Below are 25,137 nucleotides of genomic sequence, written 5' to 3' on the forward strand. Positions count from 1 at the left end.
TCTCTGTTCTCAACTAATCCCTCCTGTCCATGTCTTTTTTTTGTAGGATTTCATCATCCCTTCATCTCAATCTCCTATAACTTTTGAATCAACCTCTTTTTTTCCCTCGTGCTTCCAATCGCTCTGTTGAAGTGGGTTGGAGCTCTTCTTTCGCTAAACCAGACCTGGGTTGAGATACTATTTGAAGTCATTTCAAATACTTTAACTGTGCTGTATTTAGCTTGGCTGTCTTAAAGGACCATTAGAATATTCCCAAAACTGCTAACCCTGCCAATCTGGCACTCCAGGCAGGTTAGAGCAAATGCTCAACGTATTTTATTTTTTTATTTTTTTTATTTCACCTTTATTTAACCAGGTAGGCTAGTTGAGAACAAGTTCTCATTTGCAACTGCGACCTGGCCAAGATAAAGCATAGCAGTGTGAACAGACAACACAGAGTTACACATGGAGTAAACAATAAACAAGTCAATAACATGGTAGAAAAAAAGAGAATCTATATACAATGTGTGCAAAAGGCATGAGGTAGGCAATAAATCGAATAATTACAATTTAGCAGATTAACACTGGAGTGATAAATCATCAGATAATCATGTGCAAGAAGAGATATTGGTACTGGTGTGCAAAAGAGCAGAAAAGTAAATAAATAAAAGCAGTATGGGGGGTGAGGTAGGTAAATTGGGTGGGTAGTTTACAGATGGACTATGTACAGCTGCAGCGATCGGTTAGCTGCTCGGATAGCAGATTTTTAAAGTTGTTGAGGGAGATAAAAGTCTCCAACTTCAGAGATTTTTGCAATTCGTTCCAGTCGCAGGCAGCAGAGAACTGGAAGGAAAGGCGTCCAAATTAGGTTTTAGCTTTAGGGATGATCAGTGAGATACACCTGCTGGAGCGCGTGCTGCGGGTGGGTGTAGCCATCGTGACCAGTGAACTGAGATAAGGCGGCACTTTACCTAGCATAGCCTTGTAGATGACCTGGAGCCAGTGGGTCTGACGACGAACATGTAGCGAGGGCCAGCCGACTAGGGCATACAGGTCGCAGTGGTGGGTCGTATAAGGTGCTTTAGTAACAAAACGAATGGCACTGTGATAAACTGCATCCAGTTTGCTGAGTAGAGTGTTGGAAGCTATTTTGTAGATGACATCGCCGAAGTCGAGGATCGGCAGGATAGTCAGTTTTACTAGGGTAAGTTTGGCGGCGTGAGTGAAGGAGGCTTTGTTGCGGAATAGAAAGCCGATTCTTGATTTGATTTTGGATTGGAGATGTTTGATATGAGTCTGGAAGGAGAGTTTGCAGTCTAGCCAGACACCTAGGTACTTATAGATGTCCACATATTCTAGGTCGGAACCGTCCAGGGTGGTGATGCTAGTCGGGCGTGCGGGTGCAGGCAGCGAACGGTTGAAAAGCATGCATTTGGTTTTACTAGCGTTTAAGAGCAGTTGGAGGCCACGGAAGGAGTGTTGTATGGCATTGAAGCTCGTTTGGAGGTTAGATAGCACAGTGTCCAAGGAAGGGCCGGAAGTATATAGAATGGTGTCGTCTGCGTAGAGGTGGATCAGGGAATCGCCCGCAGCAAGAGCAACATCATTGATGTATACAGAGAAAAGAGTCGGCCCGAGAATTGAACCCTGTGGTACCCCCATAGAGGCTGCCAGAGGACCGGACAACATGCCCTCCGATTTGACACACTGAACTCTGTCTGCAAAGTAGTTGGTGAACCAGGCAAGGCAGTCATTAGGAAAACCGAGGCTACTGAGTCTGCCGATAAGAATATGGTGATTGACAGAGTCGAAAGCCTTGGCCAGGTCGATGAAGACGGCTGCACAGTAATGTCTTTTATCGATGGCGGTTATGATGTCGTTTAGTACCTTGAGCGTGGCTGAGGTGCATCCGTGACCGGCTCGGAAACCGGATTGCACAGCGGAGAAGGTACGGTGGGATTCGAGATGGTCAGTGATCTGTTTGTTGACTTGGCTTTCGAAGACCTTAGATAGGCAGGGCAGGATGGATATAGGTCTGTAACAGTTTGGGTCCAGGGTGTCTCCCCCTTTGAAGAGGGGGATGACCGCGGCAGCTTTCCAATCCTTGGGGATCTCAGATGATACGAAGGAGAGGTTGAACAGGCTGGTAATAGGGGGTGCGACAATGGCGGCGGACAGTTTCAGAAATAGGGGGTCCAGATTGTCAAGCCCAGCTGATTTGTATGGGTCCAGGTTTTCCAGCTCTTTCAGAACATCTGCTATCTGGATTTGGGTAAAGGAGAAGCTGGGGAGGCTTGGGCGAGTAGCAGCGGGGGGGGCGGGGCTGTTGGCCAAGGTTGGAGTCGCCAGGAAGAAGGCATGGCCAGCCATTGAGAAATGCTTGTTGAAGTCTTCGATTATCACGGATTTATCGGTGGTGACCGTGTTACCTAGCCTCAGTGCAGTGGGCAGCTGGGAGGAGGTGCTCTTGTTCTCCATGGACTTTACAGTATCCCAGAACTTTTTGGAGTTAGAGCTACAGGATGCGAATTTCTGCTTGAAAAAGCTGGCCTTTGCTTTCCTGACTGACTGCGTGTATTGGTTCCTGACTTCCCTGAACAGTTGCATATCGCGGGGGCTCTTCGATGCTATTGCAGTTCGCCACAGGATGTTTTTGTGCTGGTCGAGGGCAGTCAGGTCTGGAGTGAACCAAGGGCTATATCTGTTCTTGGTTCTGCATTTTTTGAACGGAGCATGCTTGTCTAATATGGTGAGGAAGTAACATTTAAAGAATGACCAGGCATCCTCAACTGACGGGATGAGGTCAATATCCTTCCAGGGTACCCGGGCCAGGTCGATTAGAAAGGCCTGCTCGCAGAAGTGTTTTAGGGAGCGTTTGACAGTGATGAGGGGTGGTCGTTTGACCGCGGACCCGTGGCGGATACAGGCAATGAGGCAGTGATCGCTGAGATCTTGATTGAAGACAGCAGAGGTGTATTTGGAGGGCAGGTTGGTCAGGATAATGTCTATTAGGGTGCCCATGTTTACGGATTTAGGGTTGTACCTGGTGGGTTCCTTGATGATTTGTGTGAGATTGAGGGCATCAAGCTTGGATTGTAGGACTGCCGGGGTGTTAAGCATATCCCAGTTTAGGTCACCTAACAGAACAAACTCTGAAGCTAGATGGGGAGCGATCAATTCACAGATGGTGTCCAGGGCACAGCTGGGAGCTGAGGGGGGTCGGTAGCAGGCGGCAACAGTGAGAGACTTATTTCTGGAGAGATTAATTTTTAAAATTAGAAGTTCGAACTGTTTGGGCATAGACCTGGAAAGTATGACAGAACTTTGCAGGCTATCTCTGCAGTAGATTGCAACTCCTCCCCCTTTGGCAGTTCTATCTTGACGGAAAGTGTTATAGTTGGGTATGGAAATCTCAGAATTTTTGGTGGCCTTCCTAAGCCAGGATTCGGACACGGCAAGGACATCAGGATTGGCAGAGTGTGCTAAAGCGGTGAGTAAGGCAAACTTAGGGAGGAGGCTTCTGATGTTGACATGCATGAGGCCAAGGCTTTTTCGATCGCAGAAGTCAACAAATGAGGGTGACTGGGGACATGCAGGGCCTGGGTTTACCTCCACATCACCCGAGGAACAGAGGAGTAGTAGGATGAGGGTGCGGCTAAAGGCTATCAAAACTGGTCGCCTAGAGCGTTGGGGACAAAGAATAAAAGGAGCAGATTTATGGGCGTGGTAGAATAGAGTCTGGGCATAATGTGCAGACAGGGGTATGGAGGGGCGCGGGTACAGCGGAGGCAAGCCCAGGCACTGGGTGATGATAAGAGAGGTTGTATCTCTGGACATGCTGGTCTCAATGGGTGAGGTCACCGCATGTGTGGGGGGTGGGACAAAGGGGGTATCAGAGGTACGGAGAGTGGAACTACAGGGTCCATTGCAAACCAAAACAATGACAATGAAAACTAGCCTGAACAACAGTATGCAAGGCATATTGATATTTGAGAGAGACATACAATAAGGCATAAAGTGATTGCAGGTCTTGATTGGGAGAGCTAGCTAAAACAACAGGTAAGATAACAGCAGCAATAACAGGGTGCTAGTCTGACACAGCAACAACAGGTAAAAAATGGCGATGACTAGGCAGAGAGGGTCGGATTAACTACACACAGATCCTGAGTTAAAGCACAGAGCCGACAGATAAGACACAAATAAACAGAATGGAGTACCGTGAATTAATGGACAGTCAAGCATGCATCAGCTATGTAGCCAAGTGATCATAGTGTCCAGGGGGCAGCCGTAGATGGAGCAGAGGAGGCCTCCACTAAGCTAGCACGCGGCGTGTAAAGTTAGTAGCCCGGGGGGTGGTCTGCTCAGACGGAGGGGGTCTGCTCAGACGTGGTTGTGTCGACAGAGAATCCAAGCCAGATGGCGATGGCGAAAGAGAGGTTGTGAATTGTAGAATAGTGTTTGCTAACTGGTGCTAGCTTCGTGGCAGTGGCACTAGCTCTTCAGCTAGCCGGCAGATCGAGGCTAGCTCAAGGCTAACTGGTGCTTGCTTCGGGACAGAGGTGTTAGCCAGTAGTAGCCACTCGGTTGCAGCTAGCTAGCTGTGATGATACGGTGTAATTGTCCAGAGCTTGCGTCAGGAATCCGGTGATGTGGTAGAGAAAAAGCAGTCCTATATGCTCTGGGTTGATATCGCGCTTGCAGCTAGCCGGCAGATGGGCCTAGCTCGAGGCTAGCTCAAGGCTAACTGGTGCTTGCTTCGGGACAGAGGTGTTAGCCAGTAGTAGCCACTCGGTTGCAGCTAGCTAGCTGTGATGATACGGTGTAATTGTCCAGAGCTTGCGTCAGGAATCCGGTGATGTGGTAGAGAAAAAGCAGTCCTATATGCTCTGGGTTGATATCGCGCTGCAGCTAGCCGGCAGATGGGCCTAGCTCGAGGCTAGCTCAAGGCTAACTGGTGCTTGCTTCGGGACAGAGGTGTTAGCCAGTAGTAGCCACTCGGTTGCAGCTAGCTAGCTGTGATAATACGGTGTAATTGTCCAGAGCTTGCGTCAGGAATCCGGTGATGTGGTAGAGAAAAAGCAGTCCTATATGCTCTGGGTTGATATCGCGCTTGCAGACTGGCAGGTATCGGCCCGGTATTGAAGCTGGCTGTGTCCGAGTTAAGGGCGAAGACCGCAGCAGTGGCTAACTGACTACTAGCTAGTAGCTAGTTATCTGGCTAGCTTCTGATTGGGGTTACGGTTCAAAAGTATATAAAAAATAGCAGGTCCGTACCACATTGGGTGAGGCGGAATGTAGGAATGTATATTCAGTTCCTAGATGGAAAGTGAAATTAAAATAAATACGAAATGTATACGAAAAATACGAATACTATTTACACGGGACAAGACAGGACAAAGACACATCCGACTGCTACGCCATTCTTGGATTCAAATTTGAAAGGTTTCAAGTAGTAGTTGAACCCAGGTCTGCGGAAGAGGGCTTTATCCTTCCTTCCTGCCACCAACCCTTTTGTTTAAGCATGGTGTTTATGTAGATAGCTCAGCTCCAGATGTTGCTCAATGGAAAGGAACCTGCATACACACTGTTTCTGTCGCCACGTGCCCGCATTTTCACTAAGCTTTTGACCCGTGGAGTCATGTCCTTTCTTAGTGTTGAGTATGCTAGTGATGTCGACGCAAACCCAGCCAGGGGGAAAGATGAAGACGTATTATTATGTAACTTCTACACGCCAACAATGAGTTTGTAGCTGTGTGAATGGTGAAAACAGGCTAGAGAACCTCTGAGTTACTTTCTCAGCGGGATTCGCGCGCAGACATGCGTTCTCTCACACACACACACACACTAGAAAAAGAAAGCAGACTGGCTAGCTAGATGAAGCTAATGGCTTTGAGAAAAAGCGGAGGCTGCACAGAAGTGTCACAAGGAAATAGGATTGAAAGCACGTTAGATACATTATTGTCCCTTTCTCAAGATTGTTAGTGTGTGTGTGTGTGTGTGTGTGTATAAATGCTTGTGTACTATGTTTAGTAGGCAAAGTAGTTTGAGGCAGTGATTTCTGCCTAACTTGGACCTGTTTTCCCTGTGTGTTTTGTGTGACGTCATCAGTGTCCCGTGATGTCATTGGAGGATGTGACATCAGGCCTGGTGTTGTGCTGTCTGGCTGTGGAGTACGTCTCCTTCTCCAAGAGGTTCTGTCCTGAGCTCATCAACTTCCTGTTGGGAGTACTCCACCTGGCCGTGCAATATAAGACCTCTCCAGGTACGGTCTTTCTGTTTAATACTGTCATATCTCCTCATTAACTAGGCCCAACTGGTTATTTCCTATTTCCTGCACTTCCTGTTCACACATGACTGTAGGACCATGCACACCTCCAACTCAATCATCAAGTTTGCTGACTATACAACAGTGGTAAGTCCGATTTACCAACCATGACGAGACAACCTACCGAGAGGAGGTGAGAGCCCTGGCAGAGTGGTGCCAGGAAAATAACTTCTCCCTCAACGTCAACAAAAGGATATGATCGTGGACTATAGGAGACAGCAGAGTGAGCACGCCCCCATCCACATCAACAGTGTCTGCCAGTGGAGAGAGTCAAAATATTCCAAGTTCCTGAGGACCTGTGTGTGGGGAAGGTGCAACGGCGCCTCTTCAAACTCAGGAGGCTGAAGAAATTCTGCGTTGCCCCGAAGACCCTCACAAACCAATACAAATGCACCATCGAGAGCATCCTGTCAGGCTGTATTACTGCCTGGTACAGCAATTCTACTCCTAGCAACCGCAGGTCTCTCCAGAGGATGGTGCGGTCAGCCCAACGTATCATCAGAGGCACACTGCCTGCCCTCCAGTACATCTACAGTACCCAGTGTAACAGGAAGGCCAGAAAGATCAAGGGCCTAAGACACCAGAGCTGCGGACTCTGGTCCAGGTGCTAATTTCCTGCAATTTTATCAATTTTGCCATGGGGGTTTTGTACTGTGTATTTAAATACTGTATTCTCGACTGAGTTCATGCTACCACTTACTGTACATTTTAGTTAAACTTTTAACTCACCACATTTATTTATATACTGGATTCTTGACATAGCTCGTTCTAATATCTACTGCTGTACATATTCTTAGTGTATCTTGTGTAAATTCATCCAGTGTATATTTGTGTAGATTGCATTTGAAATACTTTGCTACAGTCCTATTTGGGTTATTCATTGAATTCGTTCCGACATAAAACACACATATATATATATGTGTGTGTGTATGTATGTATTTTATTTTTTTCACTGCATTGTTAGGGGCTAACGTCTTCTAAACTATACACAACCAATAAATGTTGATTTGGTGTTAAATACTAATATCAGTTCGGGTATTCAAATAAATGTGGGCAGAGGTCCGAATGAACAAAATAACCAAAAATGTTTGCCTGCCTACCTGTCTGTCTGTACTGTGATAGCCTCGGTGTGTCTGCCAGCTACAGTATGATACTGCACAGTGCTGTAGAGTGCATTCGGGGCACCATGGCAGTAGCGGCGCCCGGTGAAATAGTTTCACCGCCATGCCAAGTCGTCATCGGCAGAATGAAAGCTAACCTCTGCTAGGTGTCAAGATCTCAACTCCCGTTGATGCTGATTTTGATTTAGTGGAATTTAAATAGGTCATGCTGTTAACGCATATTTTGTTTGCCTTGTTCCACTTCGCTTGTTCTTCTAAAAAAGTATATGTCTCCTCCGTAGTTGTTCTAGTGGGTTTATTTGTCATGTAAAAGACTGGAGCCCTGTCTCTATTTATTTGACATGTAGACCACAGGAGGTTGGTTGCTCCTTAATTGGGGAGGATGGGCTCGTGGTAATAACTGGAGCGGAATTAGTGGAATGGCGTCAAATACATCAAACATGGTTTCCATGTGTTTTAATGCCGTTCCATTCGCTCCGCTCCAGCCATTATTAAGAGCTGTTCAGCAGCCTCCACTGACGTAGACAGTGTGACACCTAGGGCCCTAACATGACTGGCTGCTGTGTTGTGTTCCTGCCAGGTTACTCAGTGGTGCCACCCTTCAGGCAGAACGGTAAGGTCAGTGACCTGCTGGTGCTGTCAGACCCAGAGTCCAGCCAGACATGGAGCAAGAAGACCCTACCTCTGTCTGCCACCCAGACACTCAAGCTGACCACTGACCTGGACACAGACCACTACAGGTAAGACGGAGAGCAGAGCACCGATTATTTATATTTAAATAAATAAAATAAAAAATTATATATATATTATTTTTTTATATATATATTTTTTTAAAGGGTCCGATCCTTAAGCAGCGATGCTTGCTTGTAGAAGCCTATGGCTGTGCAGTGGCATAGGCTTTTTTTGTTAATTCAACAGACGAGACACTCTGATTTCCCGAGCCCTTGTCGCAGTCAAGACATATTTTATATGTAATTTTTATTTCTTTTTATGTCATAAAATCAAGGGTTGGAACAAATTATTTTCCAAGTAAGTCCTGAACCAAACCAACGAATTGTTTAATATTAAAAAACTATTTGGCTCAACATTAAATGACTTCACCCGCCATGCATTGCGGAAAGAGCAGCTTGATATGGAGCGGGCACGCTATAGATCAGTGAGTTGTTTACATGCATGATGGGAAGACAAGTGTCCGGCGCGAGATGCAACTGAAATTTTGCATGTGGGGGGAGAGGGTGGAAGAGGAGGCTTGGCTTGACGCGCTTGGCATCTTGTGATGACTTGCATTATCTGAATTAACCCCGCAGAATTATACATACGGAGGAGCAGCTTCTATGCAGGAACTTAGAATGTCTGGAAACTACAGTTGTCTAGCTAGCTAACAAGCTTGTATATGCAGAATCACGCTTGTAACATCAGTAGGCTACAGTTATGCTGAGAAGGGTCAGGTACCCTACACGCACTGGCAAAGATTCAGCTGGCAGGCAGGCGCTAGAAGTTTCTGGTTGACAGCGGGAGGGCTTTGCATAGGCGCTTTTTTGCTTATTTTTTGTGGGGCTGGAAAAAAAGGCCTGGAACGTAAAATAATGTTATTAACCGGTTCCCATGTTTTTAAAATAAAGGTTCTGTTCTGGAACAATATAGATCACTTTTGTTCCCGGTTATGGGTATGGAAGTATTGTAGAGGGCTGCATTCCCACAGGATGCTCACGGGCATAACCCGCAGTCCCTGCAGTTATATCCACAGGACGGTGGGTTTAGGGTCATGAAATATTGTGTGGATGAAGGGCGGGTAGGTAGCGGTGGGTTGAATAAAGAGAACGATGCATAAAAAATCCTTAAATGTATAATTGTTGCACAATTCATTTCTTTCATTTTTTTTTTATCTGAAGTTAGTGCGTAACCTAAGCTTTAGGGCCTAACTGCAGTGTGCCAAATAACCACCAATTTCAAATTACTTTTGGGAGCTTAACTTCGATCCACTGAGGCAAATAGGACAATGTGGGAGTTTAATTCAATAAGACAAAAGCTGCGAAACGGAGAGTTGGAAATAAATAGGAGGGCCAGAACAGTGGTCTGTTTGGGAAAGATTTGATGGACGTGTGTGATGTTTGTGAGCCGCTATACAAATTCAACAGTCACAAGATGGGAGACTTCAGAATGGCATGTCAAGGGAACTATATTGTTCAGATGGGTTAAATTGAGTAGCCTAACTGAAATGTTGGACACTGACTGTAGGTCTATAACACCTCACATACCCTAATATAATATGAACTCCTGCAGAATAAAGCATTTGTCTTACAATAAAGTCATACACCAAATGTATATTTTTACTCTGGAGAAATGATTTCTGCATCTTGAAAGAATGAGTGTGTTTGTAAAGGAGCGATCATTTATTTATTTATTTAAGCTGATAGTATTTCAACCACAAAATATGCATCCAAGCCAAACTGAAATCTTATCAAAAACATGTTGGGTTGTTTCAACAGTTTAATTTCCTTGAAACTGGTCAAGCTGATGTAATTTGAAAATGTTGGCGAAATCTTTCCTGTTTTTTTTTTGTTGTATAATTTTCTCAGACATCTAAATGTCTATGAGAGAAGCAGAGATGAAAGAAAACACAAACCAATGTCAACTAGATTGCAGCATTTATTCAGTCAATTTATGACATTCTGGTGAGCAATGGTTTTGTCTTCTAGGGCAACAATTAATGACAGAAGAGAAGCAGCATATAGGCGATCTAATTATAGACAAGTTGACTAACACATAGCCTACCTAAATGTCAGAAATGATAAGCGAAAACAGGCGTAACAAAAAAAGAAAAAACATGTCAAATAAATTATTTTTGCCGTCTGAGTATACAACACATTTACTATATTTGCCGGTTAGGGTCTGGTGCAGAGCTCAGATTTCCACTATCACATATCAGGCAGTCGCGAATGGGTAGTTAGAAATTGTGGGTGGGTGTGGGTGAACAAACAGCTGATCCGCGCATCACTAGCACGCGCAGACAGGCAACTTTGGGATGAAACATTATTAGGCTACTTGGAAACAGTCATCTTTCTGTTTTGTAGGCTATGCGTTAGCCAATCAACTGTATTAAAAGCACCTCTTTGTCGCACTATTCACACATCATTCGCTGCGTCAAGCTCAGTAGCACCTCCTGTCCTAGTTGGGCGTGTGAGATCAGGTGCGCCAATAGGCTGTACAGTGCATTCGGAAAGTATTCAGACCCCTTCACTTTTTCCACATTTTGTTACGTTACAGCCTTAAAATGTATCAAATGTTTTTGCTAATTTTATTTGTATTTTTTTTACCCAGAAGTAACACAATTACCTAAATATTCAAACCCTTTACCTAGTACTTTGTTGACGCACCTTTGGCAGCGATTACAACCTTGAGTCTTCTTGGATATGACGGTACAAGCTTGGCACAACAATTTTTTGGGGCACAAGTATTTGGGGAGATTCTCCCATTCTTGGGGAGCGGGTGTGTGCACAGCTATTTTCAGGTCTTTCCAGCGATGCTCAAGTTTTGTTAGTTTATTTGAGCAGTAATTAGACTTGCACCTACCTTCCTGTTTTTAAATCAGTTGATTGATACCACAAACGATCTACACCCATCATAGCCACTGCCCATATGAAGTCATTGCTGATAAAGCTTTCTGGTTTTCACAGGAAGATATTCTTGTGGGGCTTACAAAGACAGATGCATGGTTGAGTGAGTGTGTGTGAAGTGTCTCGGTGCCATGGTAGTTAAGAACGCTGTGTCAGCTTCCAGGCTTCATGCGTGGAGACTAGAGAGAAACCGTATGACCCTGTTGGGTAGTGGACGGGACACACACTTAGACTTCACCCCAGGTGAATAGGGTGTGTGTCTGATATCTCAACATTCCCTATGAGTGGGTCATTGTATGTGGCTGTATCGAATATAATGTTATGTCACTTGTGCCAAATACAGGTGTAGACCTTACAGTGAAATGCTTACTTACAAGCCCTTAACCAACAATAGTTACGGAAAGTAAGTGTTAGGTAAAAAATAGATAAGTAAATAACAAATCATTTAAAGAGCAGCAGTAAAATAACAGTAGCGAGGTTTATGTACTGGGGGTACCGGTACCGAGTCGATGGTTGTGGGCACAGGTTAATTGAGGTAAAATTTACAGGTAGGTATAGTTATTTAAGTGACTATGCATAGATAATAAACAGGGTCAGTGTGTGTCCATGTGTGTTTTTGCACGTGTGTCTGTGGGTCCGAGTGTGGTCATTTAACCAGTTTCTTCTGTCCTAATGATGCCCCCCCCACCCCACCCCAGACTGTCTGCTGTGGCCACCTGTATGGACCTGCTGAAGCGCTGCTCTTCACTCTACAGAGAACTCGCTTCCTACTCGCACGTCTTTCAGCCAATCGCAACCCTGCTCTCCAAACATCTCCCAATCAAAACGTATCCTGCAGCATTGCAGGTGAGTGGAACTGTAGTGTCATCCAAAGACAACTTAGTTTGGGCTGCCCTGGGCAAATGTTGCTGCAGTGAAACATTTGACGACCATTACCAAAGTGTTGTGGTTTACAAAATCAGGGATTAGTTAAATTAGTCATTCAAGCACTGTTTTAACTAGTTTTCTTTTGCAAGAGGTTAGTTGAGCGTGTTCATTCCCTTCATCTGTCATTGAAACACTTACCAGGCTTATTTAATAGTAACGGTAAGGAGGTTGATGGCTGTACATGCCTTCCACTGGGTGGTGAACCCTGGAGTTTTTACATCTGATGACAACAACAAAAAACAAATCAGTTATGTTATCAGAAAAAATATGAATACTTTTGAAAACTAGATTAGTTCTTGGGTAACTTTTAAATTCAGAAAGGGTGTTTGTAAAAATAAAAATAAAAACATTGACAGCCTTTTGTTTTGTCAGTGACATTGAATTTAGCATTGCAAATAAATAGGTGCAAATTTAAGTTTGTTCCACCTAAGCGAGTCTGACCAAGTCAGAGACCACGTTTGATGGATCCTTCTTGTCTAATTCTAATGCAGGGGGTCCAATCTGGCCCGTGGGTGGTTTGAGTAGAAAAAAATGAAATAATAAACAGTCATACACGTCGGTCCAGAGTGCTCAGTGGTTGACATGTCTGGCGAGTATGCAGGCCTTGGAAGAACTGGGACATTTTCAGCTTCCAGGAATTGTCTACAGATCCTTGCCACATGAGGCCGTGCATTATCATGCTGAAACGTGAGGGCATGGCGGCGGATGGAGGGCACAACAATGGCCCTCAGGATCTCGGCACGGTATCTATGTGCATTAAAATTGCCATAGTTAAAATGCAATTGTTGATTTTCATAGCTCATACCTGCCCATATCATAACCCCACTGCCACCATGGGGCACTCTGTTCACAACGTTGACAGCAAACTGCTCGCTCACACAACGCCTTACACTTTCTGCCATCTGCATGGTACAGTTGAAAACGGGATTCATCCGTAAAGAGCACACTTCTCCAGCGTGCCAGTGGCCATCGAAGGTGAGCAGAACTGCCGTCAGGTCAAAACCTTGGTGAGGACGACGAGCATGCAGATGAGCTTCCCTGAGACAGTTTGTCGAGAATTTCTTTGGTTGTGCAAACCCACAGTTTCATCACCTGTCCAGGTGGCTGGTCTGACGAATCCGCAGGTGAAGAAGCTGGATGTGGAGATCCTGGGCTGGTGTGCTTACACGTTGTGAGACCGGTTGGACATACTGCCAAATTCTCTAAAACAACTTTATGGTAGAGAAATTAACAATAAATTCTCCGGCAACAGCTCTAGTGGACTTTCCTGCTGGCAGCATGCCAATTGCACGCTTCCTCAACTTGACATCTGTGGCATTGTGTTGTGGGACACAACTGCAAATTTTAGAGTAGCCTATTATTGTTCCCCCAGCACAAGGTGCATATGTGTAATGATCGTGCTGTTTAATCAACTTCTTGATATGCCACATCTGTCAGATGGATGGATTATCTTGGCAAAGGAGAAATGCTCACTTACAGGGATGTAAACAAATTTGGGCACCAAATTTGAGTGAAATAATTTCCATACACCACTTTTCAGGGATCTTGTATTTTCAGTTCAACACTTTACATGTTGCATATATATCTCACACAACTGTTCAAAAGTTTGGGTTCACTTAGAAATGTCCTTGTTTTTGAAAGAAAAGCAACACAAAAATGTCCATTAAAATAACATCAAATTGATCAGAAATACAGTGTAGACATTGTTAATGTTGTAAATGACTTGTAGCCAGAAACTGCAGATTTGTTATGTAATGTATACATAGGTGTACAGAAGCCCATTATCAGCAACCACCACTCCTGTGTTCCAATGGCACGTTGTTTTAGCTAATCCAAGTTTATCATTTTAAAAGGCTAATTGATCATTAGAAAACCCTTTTGCAGTTATGTTAGCACAGCTGAAAACTGTTGTTCTGATTTAAAGAAGCAATTAACCTGGCCTTCTTTAGACTAGTTGACTATCTGGAGCATCAGCATTTGTGGGTTCGATGACAGGCTCAAAATGGCCAGAAACAACTTCCTTCTGAAACTCGTCAGTCTATTCTTGTTCTGAGAAATGAAGGCTATTCCATGTGAGAAGTTGCCAAGTAACTGAAGATCTCATACAACGCTGTGTACTACTCAAATTGGCTCTAACCAGAATAGAAAGAGTGGGATGCCCCAGTGCACAACTGAACAAGAGGACAAGTACATTAGTGTCTAGTTTGAGAAACAGACGCCTCAACTGGCAGCTTCATTAAATAGTACCTGCAAAACACCAGTCTGAACGTCAACAGTGAAGAGGCGAATCCGGGATGCTGGCCTTCTTGGCAGAGTTGCAAAGAAAAAGCCATATCTCAGACTGGCCAATAAAAAGAAAAGGTGTGCAAAAGAACTGACACTGAACAGAGGAAGATGGGGGGGTTTGGACAGACAAATCTTAAGTTTGAGGAGTTCGGATCACAAAGAACATTCGTGAGACGCAGAAAAAATTAAAAGATGCTGAAGGAGTGCTTGACGCCATCTTTCAAGCATGGTGGAGGCAATGTGATGGTCTGGGATAAACGGGATCGTGAAGAAGGAAGGCTGTCACTCCATTTTGCAACTCCATGCCATACCCTGTGGACGGTGCTTAACGTGAGCCAGTTTGGACAGGACAATGACCCAAAGCACACCTCCAAATTATGCAAGAACTATTTAGGGAAGAAGCAGTCAGCTGGTATTCTGTCTGTGCTGGCCACTCCATTATAAAGTGACCGGATCTCCACTCTATTCAGCTGTTGTGGGAGCAGCTTGACAGTAAGAAGTGCCCATCAAGCCAATCCAACTTGTGGGAGGTGCTTCAGGAAGCATGGGGTGAAATCTCTTCAGATTACGTCAACAAATTGACAGCTAGAATGCCAAAGGTCTGCAAGGCTGTAATTGTCTTTGACAAAAGCGAAGTTTGAAGGACACAATTATTATTTCAATTAAAAATCATTATGTATAACCTTGTCAACGTCTTGACTATTTCCTATTCATTTTGCAACTCATTTCATGTATGTTTTCATGGAAAAGGCCATTTCTAAGTGACCCCAAACTTTTGAATCTGTGTATACACACACACACACATACACATACACATACACACTACCAGTCAAGTTTGGACACACCTACTCAACCCCTGGAATTTATTCGTTTTTTTACTCTTTTCTACATTGTAGAATAATGAAATAACACATGAAATCATATTGTAACCAAAAAAGTGTTAAACAAATCAAATCTTCAAAGTAGCCACCCTTTGCCTTGACAGCTTTGCACACTCTTGGCATTCTCTCAACCAGCTTCACCTGGAATGCTTTTCCAACAAGCAGTTCCCACTAGCTATGCACGATATATCAGAATCGGCCGAAATTAGCTAAAAATGCCGACATCTGTATCGGCCCGATGTCTAGTTTAACGGCGATGTTAAAAACCGATGTCAAAGCTACAGTGCGTACCTATATAACGTAGGTTCAGGACGTAATGACGGCATGTGCAACACGGAATTCCTAACCTAGCCCACAATGTCTGCTGTGGCGAAATAAATAGGTTTTGGTTATGTTTTTCTGGTAGCGGGGACATGCGTAAATGCCCCAAAAAAAGAATTTTTGGTGTACGTGTAACCTTTTTATTTAACTAGGCAAGTCCGTTAAGAACAATTACTTTTTTACAATGACGGCCCGGACAACGCTGGGCCAATTGTGCGCCACCCTATTCGACTCCCAATCACAGCCGAATGTGATACAGCCTTGATTCGAACCAGGGACTGTAGTGACACCTCTTGCACTGAGATGCAGTGCCTTAGACCGCTGTGTGTGTGAACTTTTTAACTATACTAGAATGCTTAAAAGGCCGCTAAAAGTTTTATCTGTTAAGGTATCGTTTTTTTGGCAAGGAAAATATTGGATATCGGTATAGGGCAAAAATGTAGTACCGGTGCATAACTAGTTCCCACATGCTTGTTGGCTGCTTTTCCTTCACTCTGCGGTCCAACTCATCCCAAACCATCACAATTGGTGTGAGGTCTGGTGATTGTGGAGGCCAGGTCATCTGATGCAGCACTCCATCACTCTCCTTGGTCAAATAGCCCTTACACAGCCTGGAGGTGTGTTGGGTCGTTGTCCTTTTGAAAAACAAATGATAGTCCCACTAAGCGCAAACCAGATGGGTTGGTGTATTGCTGCAGAATGCTGTGGTAGCCATGCTGGTTAAGTGTGCCTTGAATTCTAAATAAATCACCGACTGTGTCACCAGCAAAGCATCCCCCACACCACCACTTCCATGCTTCACCCATTCGGAGATCATCCGTTCACCTACTATGCGTCTCACAAAGACACGGCAGTTGGAACCAAAAATCTAAAATTTGGACTCATCAGACCAAATGACAGATTTCCATCGGTCTAATGTCCATTGCTCGTGTTTCTTGGCCCAAGCAAGTCTCTTCTTCTTCTTATTGGTGTCCTTTAGTAGTGGTTTCTTTGCAGAAATTCGACCATGAAGGCCTGATTCACGCAGTCTCCTCTGAACAGTTGATGTTGGGATGTGTCTGTTATTTGAACTCTGAAGCTTTTATTTGGGCTGCAATCTGAGGTCCAGTTAGATCTAATGAACGTATCCCTCTGCAGCAGAGGTAACTCTGGGTCTTCCTTTCCTGTGGCGGTCCTCATGAGAACCAGTTTCGTCATAGCGCTTGATGGTGTTTGCGACTGCATTTGAAGAAACGTTCAAAGTTCTTGAAATGTTCCGCATTGACTGACCTTCATGTCTTAAAGTAATGGACTGTCGTTTCTCTTTTTCTTTTCTTAATTGAGCTGTTCTTGCCGTAATATGGACTTGGTCTTAGCCCTATTTGATATATCTTCTGTATACCAACCATACCTTGTCACAACCCAACTGATTGGCTCAAACGTATTAAGAAGGAAAGAAATTCCACAAATTACTTTTAACACGGCACACTTGTTAATTGAAATGCGTTCCAGGTGACTACCTCATGAAGCTGGTTGAGAGAATGCCAAGAGTGTGCAAAGCTGTCATCAAGGCAAAGGGTGGCTACTTTGAAGAATCTCAAATATAAAATAAAACACTTTTTTGGTTACTACATGATTCCATATGTGTTATTTCATAGTTTTGATGTCTTCACTATTATTCTACAATGTAGAAATAAAGAGAGAACCTTGACTGGTACTGTAAATATAAATCTAACCAATTTCCAGTGCGGTCCTCCGGGCCTCGAAGACAGAATGCAGCCCCAGGGCAAAATTACCTCTGTTCTAATGCCTCTTAATTATCAAAGTAATCAGATTACCTTACTGAGTTTGGCTAAACTAAAAGTTACATGACTGATTTAACAATTTTGAACTGTTAACTAGTAACTGTAACAGGGTACATTTAGAAAGTAACCTGCCCATGGTCTGTGTCATGGTTCGTTTCTATAAGGAGAATTTGAATTTCAGTTTACTTCCTGAATTGACTGCCTTGAAATGGAATTGACCCCAAACTTGGACTACCCCTCACCTGACACTATAGTGAGTCCTTGTTTTATCCATCTTGGAATGGGAATAGGGCTAAAGCAGTATATACATGTACCTTCACACAGGCTAGCAAGATGCTTATTACAATGGAGCATTGTCACAGTTCAGCTGCTCACCCTCACAGAAATACTCACTATTTCACCTCTAGTTGCAATTGATGTAGGATTTGTTTGCTTGCAAGTTGTCTACCACATGGTGTTTTTGTATAGGAGTTTTTTTTTTACTACTTATAGAAATGTGTCTTCTAGGCCGGGTAAGTATAAAGCATGTCACAGCATGTAAAAATGGCTTTATAAATGACATTTGATTTTTACATTTGCTTTGAGCTGTTTCCGTGTGTATGGTAACTGTTTCAGCGTAAATATTTTCCTTTCATCGATCTGGTTCAGTGTTGATGTTAATTGTATGCTTTAGTTTTTTTCTAATTATTGAGCACTTTTAATCTCCTTGTCCCAGGACCTTCATGGGGAAATCCTTGCGGCCATATCCGGTTCACGGACGTCACGTCCTCTCCTGGTGTTTGAGAAGAAGAAACCCATTCCCCTCAAACTGTTCACACCAAAGATTGTGGAAGTGTGAGTGAGACCTCTAAATTCAGTTATTTGTGTGGAGAAAGAGGAAGACAAAGTGATTGTATTCCCTTGTAATGTCATCTTCAATCCAAGATTGTCGAGTGAGACTCGTCTTAATTCAGTTATTTGCGTAGCATTACCCCGCTGAAGATTACATTTTTTATTTACCCTTTATTTAACTAGGCAAGTTAGTTAAGGAACACATCCTTATTTACAATGATGGCCTATCAGGGGACAGTGGGTTTAACTGCCTTGTTCGGGGGCAGAATGACAGATTTTCACCTTGTCAACTCTGGGATTCGATCCAGCAACCTTTCGGGTACTGACCCAACGCTTTAACCACTAGGCTTCCCTTGTAGTGTCACATGCACCCATTTGGCTTACATCAAAGATTGTAGAAAGATTGTGTGAGACTAAATTAATTTATGTATAACAAACGCCTATGAAAATTGGAGTACAAAAGAACTATGTTCCCCTTTTAGTGTCACCTTCCATTTTGTAAACCTCTCAATTCCAGGCTGGACTATGGGAAAAGGCGAGGGAACACAAAGGAGGAGAGGGAGAAGGAAAGGTTGAACCACAAGTATAAGAAAGAGTTCAAGGGAGCTCTGAGAGAGATCCGTAAAGACACCCGCTTCCTGGCCCGAGAGAAACTCAACGAGGTCATGGACAGGTCTGTATGACATTACATACACTTATCACTATAACACATGCCAGAGTCTGGTCTAGTGGTAGCGCTGCCAACTCCTCACTACATACCCCTTGGTGACGGGTATTTGAGCCCCGCCTTTGCCACTTTCTCTTCTGTGCCCTTTCTACTACCCCTCCCTTAACCTTTGTTCTTCTATAAAAAAATACTTGAAAATATATGGACTTTTTTCATGTGCAGATGACCTGACGATTTTTCTTCCCTCTGTGTGTAGGGATGCTGAGAGGAAGAGGAAGGTGAAGGAGCTGTTTGGCAGTCTGGCCACCCAGGAGGGGGAGTGGAAGGCTCTGAAGAGAAGGAAGAACAGCAGACACTGACCTATTCAAAACGGCTTTGTATTGTCAGTTACAAGCTTTGTAGTATTTTCTATTATACTTTTGTTTTAAACATTGCAAAATAAAATTGCTGAGAACGACGTGCATGATTTGTATTAATTTGTGGATATCATCCATTTCATATGTTATGAATTACAATTTGTACAATATGTCACACTTTTTCTAAATGTACAATGTTCTAATTTGCAAAACGTACAACATGTTAATTTACGAAACTTGTTACAAATTCCAACTTGTTGTGGCTAACGTTAGCTAGGCTTGGAGTTAAGGTTAGGAGTAAGGTTAAGGGGAAGGGTGGCTAACATGCAAAGTAGTTGAACGTTGCCAAAATGCTAAAGTTGTCTGTGCTTAGATTCAAACATGCAACCTTTGGGGTGCTAGACGTTTGCGTTATACACCCAACCACCCTACTTTAGTTTTTGCTTTACATAACCTGTCTTATGTGTAACCATACCAAATGTAACATTTCAAAAATAATTTGAGTGTCCCGGGTATGTTTACTATATTATGTCTAGTCTGAGGCCTTCAAAACAAGTAAACTTTGTTATTTAATTACTGCAGTAATGGAGCTTGTCAACGAGCCCCCCGTAAGTAATTTGTTGAGATCCTAACAAGCGGATTTGAGCCACAGCATTTTATAGCAAAGTCCATCCACCTGGATGTTCATGACAAACAACAGATGTATGGAATGGGTCACAAGGTTAGGATTCGTATGAAAGATACTAATAATTCTCCACAAACAGTATCGGCTGTAAAAACTTCTCGTTGTGTAGAGACCAGGTTCTGGCCCTGGAGCCGTCTCCCCTTGGTACCCAGTACAGAAACATTAACTCATGCTATGGAATGCGGTCTTGTTTAGGCTTATCACCCAAAGATCACCTAAATCTTCTGTCCGTGTTAAATCTCCCAGAGGCCCACTTTCAGTCCAAACACACAGATGAGTGTTCTTTTAAAAACTTTAAACTATTCGGTTGCATAAAACAAGCTTTTGATGCAATAACAGTATTCTAACAATCTTGTAATTCCTGTTCTGACAGACCAGCCTGGTTGACTTTGTTTAATCTTACCATGTACATTGAAAAAAAGATATGCATTTGTTCAAAGTAATCAACATTATCTTTGTATTTATGTTGCTTTCATTTAGTGTGGAAAGGTTTTAGTGTTTCCCCACATTTCAGAGTGTGCGGTAACAATTTATAGTCAGGTTTTGGTTATTCTAATACAAAGTGGTTGGGAGCTCCTACATCTCTGACAAACCCCGACATTTTAGACGGAAACTATTAAGAGATTAAAAATTATTACCAGAAACAAAACACAGTTGTATGCACTCAAGTAAAGCTTTATTATGTAGTAGTGGGTATACATTTATGTAAACAGCTTTAGTTATCTTACATAAAATGGGTGGGTCACAAGGTTTAAATTAAAATAAAGGGAATGTTTTTGTTTGAGGAGTTAACCATACAGTAGCAGGGCATGAGAAGGGTGCTCCAACGTTCGAGAGAGGTTGACAGGGTCAGGCAGGATTGGGAGCGACCCATGACGAGGGCTGGTCAGGGGAGCGGGAGCTGTGATGGGTAGGACTTGGGGAGAAGGTAGGGTGCTGAGTGGGGAGTGTTGAAAGGGGTGGGTGGGGGAGGTACGAGGGTTGGACGGGAGGAGATGGGGTAGTGGAGGGAGAAGTTGGCAGGGGCAATTAAGTCTGCGAGGGCTGACGGGTGGGAGAGACGGTAGGGTGCTCAGGCAGGCAGTCTGGCAGCTGTGTGGGTCTCCACACTGAGGTGGTCCTCTGTGACCGCTCCTACATGGAGAAGTAGGTTTCATATGAAGGGTTGAATCAATGTACGTAGCCTGATAGTAAACAGCACAATTGAAAGTGACCACGGAAGTTATAAATAAGGTGGGTACCTTTTTTTATTTGAAGTTCTCCTCTGTCCCGAATGATATTTGGACACCTACAAATATAATACATGTTTCAGTTATGCAGTATTGAAAGTGTGAACAGTGCTTTGGTGTTGCAAGTAAATATTCGAACCATTTTCTGATGTCAACACATTTTCCTTTAAGCCTTAGCATCACAACAAGCCATAAAGCCGTCCAGTCAGTCACACAACTTTCACTAACTCATGCTCTACATCAAAGCACCACTTAGACTTTGAGGACACTACAGTTACCCATCCATCGGTGATCAACCCACCTTAAGCTTCTGGCTCTTTCACCGCCGAGATCCCCAGTCTGCTCTCTTCTCCCTCCAGCAGCTTCCTGTAGACAGCTATCTCGGTATCCAGCTTCAGCTTGATGTGCAGCAGCTCCTGGTAGTCAGCCAGGTACTTGCCCATCTCCAGCTTGGTCTCGCAGAGTTGGTTTTCCAGCTGGGCAATGATGCCCTCCAGGCCTCCGACCTTATCCATGTGGGCCATCTCCATGTCCTCCAGCTGCTGCTCCAGGGCCATGTTGCGTGCTCTCAGCCCATCAATCTGGTTCTGGAGGTCTGTCACCTGGTTGTGGAAAGTGGTGATCTCTTCTTTAATCGACTTCATCTGCTCTTCTTTCTTGCCGGCAACCTCTTTGAGGGTTTCGAACTTGCCCTTGTACCACTTCTCGGCTTCCTGTACGTTTTTGGCCGCCACAGTCTCAATCTCGACACGCATGTTGCGCAGATATGCGGCCAGGTCTGGGCGGTCACCGTCAATTTCCGCAGTCACCTTGGAGTCCTCGATCTGCTTCATGAGGTCGGCGACTTCCTCGTCGTGAAGCTTCTTGAGGAACTCGATCTCGGCCACCAGCTGTTCGACACGCTTTTCAAGCTCCGCCTTCTGCAGGGTGGCATTGTCTACGTCTTGACGGAACTCCCTCAGGATCATCTCTGCCTCCTCTGGAGATGGATAAATGCGGGAGATGAGTAGATGTTTTAAAACATTACAACAATGTTATTATAGTATTGCGATCAGGTTCTCTTGGTGTATGTAGACAAAACGTTGGCTGATCATAGACCCCTACGAGTACAAGCAATCTCAATCAACCAACGGTATGTCTAGAAACATTGTGTAGTGAAATTTGGCATTTCGATTATTCAAGGAATAAAATTATAACTAGAAATCCTGTGTTCTTCATGGAAATGTGGTTTATATCATACAATAATGTCAATATAGAAGACGATCGAGATCAGTAGATCTCCCTAGTCAGTGATCAGTGTGGGACTGGTACCATACCTTTCAGTGCCAGCTCCTCTTCCAGTTTCAGCCTCCACACCTCCACCTCCTCCTCAATGTATCCCCTCTCGATATCAGCAGCTCCCTTCTCATTGGTCAAAGCTTCAATCAGCTCCCTCATCTCCTTGAACTTGAGTTCGTACTCTTCTCCGATGCCGGTGGGGCCTCCCTTGAAGCGGCCCTGTAGGGCGGCGAGCTCTGCAGTCAGCTGGGCGTTCCTCTGTTCAAGGGCCTGAACCTTCTCGATGTAGCCGGCGAACCTCACGTTCAGCACCTGCATCATCTCCTTCTCGTTGGCATGCTGCTGGTGTATCTCTGTGCCAATTTCCACGGCGGAGGACAAATTGCCGCCCTGGTACCCGGACCGTCCACGATTGTTGTACGAGGAACCGCGACACCGGGAGGGAGAGGGGCTCTGGACCCGCATACTGTTACGAGAGCCACTCACCTGCAGTGACTGGGATTTCTGGGAATAGGAAGCTCCTCTCATGTTTGCTTCCCAGTGTGTTACAAAGTGTGTTCTAGAATCAGATTTTGTTTCTTGAGTATAGTTCCAGTTCCACCAAAAGGATTTGAACGCCTCTTGTGTTCTCTTTCTTTGCTGGCTGGCTCACCTTGCTACTGTACTGACAGTCTCTCAGATCGACCCGTGTCTTTTATAGGGCCACAAAGAATGTCTCGGACTCCCTTGAAACTCTCGCAGGGTTTTGACATGTTTTAAATGTGGATCATCACTCTCTTCCAAAGACCTGCAGCACAACAGTCTTCATTAGCTGGCTAGCATTGCATTGTTAGTAGCGGTGACGGGTGGAGTTTGTGCAGCCCACGCCTCCGTGTGAAATAGTGATATGAGGATGTATGCCCGCTATTTTTCACTCTTACTTAGGGCACCGCTAGGGACTCGGGAGGGTATGGAGGCCATCGAGCACATTGGGAAACACTGACGAAGTGACTGTGCTTTGGCAACAGATTTTTCCTGTAAGACTTTCCGACACAGCTCCACGGTAGCCTCCCTCACACAATCAAGATGTCAGACACCATTGCAGTGGAGACATTCTTTGAACAATAAACCATCTCCAAGAATAACAAGAGACTTCCTAATGCTGGGAACGGTGTTAAGGAGAGCATTAGGGTAGTGCTTCATTTGAGTCTCCATGTAGTCTCAGGATAATGTGTTATGACAAATAGGGTTTTAATGATAGTAAATCTATTCCTTGATATTTTAGATTGTTGCCTCTTTGTGCACAGTAAGAAAAGGCTATATTAGAACTATGGACAACCACTATTTGTCAGTTAAAGGGTCTAAAGCACATGCAACTGCGTACTATTGAAATGTTTGGAGATGTTTAAAAGTCGTAATCTGAACGGTCAAAAATGGAAATCTGCATTTCATGAGACAATTGGTTTCTTTTAGTTTTTACAGTTCGCTCGCACACTCGAATCACGAAAACCCCTCCTTTCATGACATTTTCACTCGTCTCGTCATTCACGGACATAAGATGACTTCAGTTGGCCGAATGGTGAAGTGATACTCTTGCATTAGCGATGTATTACATAGCTAGACGTGTGCTGTGTCTATGTGGGCGTATCTGTGTCTGTGTGATTCCTCCAGCCCAAGTTGTCAGTCCCCTGTGAGGGCTCTACGTTCATGGATATAAGATGACATGTCTTCACCAAATGAGGCATTAATACATTGATATACCACATGTTTAGTAGTGAGTCATGATTAGATTGCTGCTGGCATTAGTGTGATGTGGGTGTATCTGTATGCTGTCTCCATACTCATTCCATTGTGAAGGCCTCAATCTTTGGTCTTCTCTTGACCAGAGAGAGGGTGAATACATACCTCATGTTCAGTCGATAGCAATGATGATTGGCTATCTAGCTGTGTGTGTATTTGTACACCTCCAGCCCAGGTCAGACTCATTCCCATGCTAAGGCTTCTACATTCATGGATATAAGATTGAAGTAATGCCTTAATATACCACATATTTTAATAGTGATTCATGATTAGCTAGCTGCTAACATTAGTAGGCTGTGTGTGTGTGGGTCTATCTCTGTACAATATCTATCTGTTTTAATGCCTCCAGCCCGAGTCAGCCTCATTCCCCTGTGAGGGCATTGGCATTGAGCAGGTTCAATCTCTAGGGTGCTTGTTAATTGGCTCGGGCCTCTGCTGTGACACGAGTCATGGAGGCATTTTTAGTCATTTAGCAGACACTCTTATCCAGAGCGACTTAGAGTAGTGAGTGCAAACACTTTCATACTATTCCCTATGTGTTGTGCACTACTACATACTATTCGATATGTAGTACACTGCTTTTGACCAGAGACCTATGGGTTTCCCATTGCGGGCCCTGGACAAAAGTGCACTATGAAGAGAATAGTGCCATTTGGGATGCGGACGACTGACTCCTCCCCGCCGAAAGGCTATATGGGAGTGGCACTAGGATCTCCAGCAACAGTGTTAACTTTTTTGTTTCTCTAGAGTATACTGCATGGAGCCCAGGGTCATGATGAAGTGGGGAAGAGGATACATTTTTTTTTTTAACAAATGAGCATAAGCGGCAGGCTGAGTGATGATAACGCATTCCAGATTTACAATAAGTCACTCAAGTTTGTGGTCTAACCACTGGAAACTGATAATTGTCTGACTGTGTTTTCTGTTACTTTAGAGGGGGTTGTTAGAGGTGGTTGAAGTGCCCTGTTCCCCTTTTGACTCCAGGATTAAGTGACAGTGGCAGAAGGGTGTGGGAAAAAACATTTGTCGCTAGATATGGCAATCTGTGTCAATATGATAATATGCAGTGAC

At 44.1% G+C, this 25,137-nt stretch overlaps 2 protein-coding genes across 3 annotated transcripts in view; one reads left to right on the top strand and one right to left on the bottom strand.

Moving 5' to 3' along the window:
• Nucleotides 1–19,196, top strand: part of nop14 (NOP14 nucleolar protein homolog (yeast)) — a 32,491-nt gene extending 13,295 nt beyond the window's left edge. For both annotated transcript variants that reach the window (XM_071349831.1, XM_071349830.1), the window contains exons 14-19: nt 6,088–6,241; nt 8,006–8,165; nt 11,741–11,888; nt 17,957–18,075; nt 18,590–18,745; nt 18,996–19,196. In XM_071349831.1, coding sequence (XP_071205932.1) covers nt 6,088–6,241; nt 8,006–8,165; nt 11,741–11,888; nt 17,957–18,075; nt 18,590–18,745; nt 18,996–19,098 — 840 coding nt within the window. In that variant the 3' untranslated portion in view covers nt 19,099–19,196. The remainder of the gene's footprint in view (nt 1–6,087; nt 6,242–8,005; nt 8,166–11,740; nt 11,889–17,956; nt 18,076–18,589; nt 18,746–18,995) is intronic.
• Nucleotides 19,197–20,803: 1,607 nt separating this feature from the next.
• On the bottom strand, nt 20,804–22,962 carry LOC139543588 (vimentin-like). Its single transcript, XM_071349832.1, has 4 exons — nt 22,326–22,962; nt 21,311–21,988; nt 21,022–21,068; nt 20,804–20,914 (listed from the first exon to the last, which is right to left on the bottom strand). Exons 1-2 carry the CDS (start codon nt 22,813–22,815, stop codon nt 21,312–21,314), a joined length of 1,167 nt encoding a protein of 388 aa, XP_071205933.1. The 5' UTR covers nt 22,816–22,962; the 3' UTR covers nt 20,804–20,914; nt 21,022–21,068; nt 21,311.
• Between the last annotated feature and the right edge of the window lie 2,175 nt (nt 22,963–25,137).

Source organism: Salvelinus alpinus, chromosome 18 (genome assembly GCF_045679555.1).
Source record: "Salvelinus alpinus chromosome 18, SLU_Salpinus.1, whole genome shotgun sequence".
Lineage (NCBI taxonomy): Eukaryota > Metazoa > Chordata > Actinopteri > Salmoniformes > Salmonidae > Salvelinus > Salvelinus alpinus.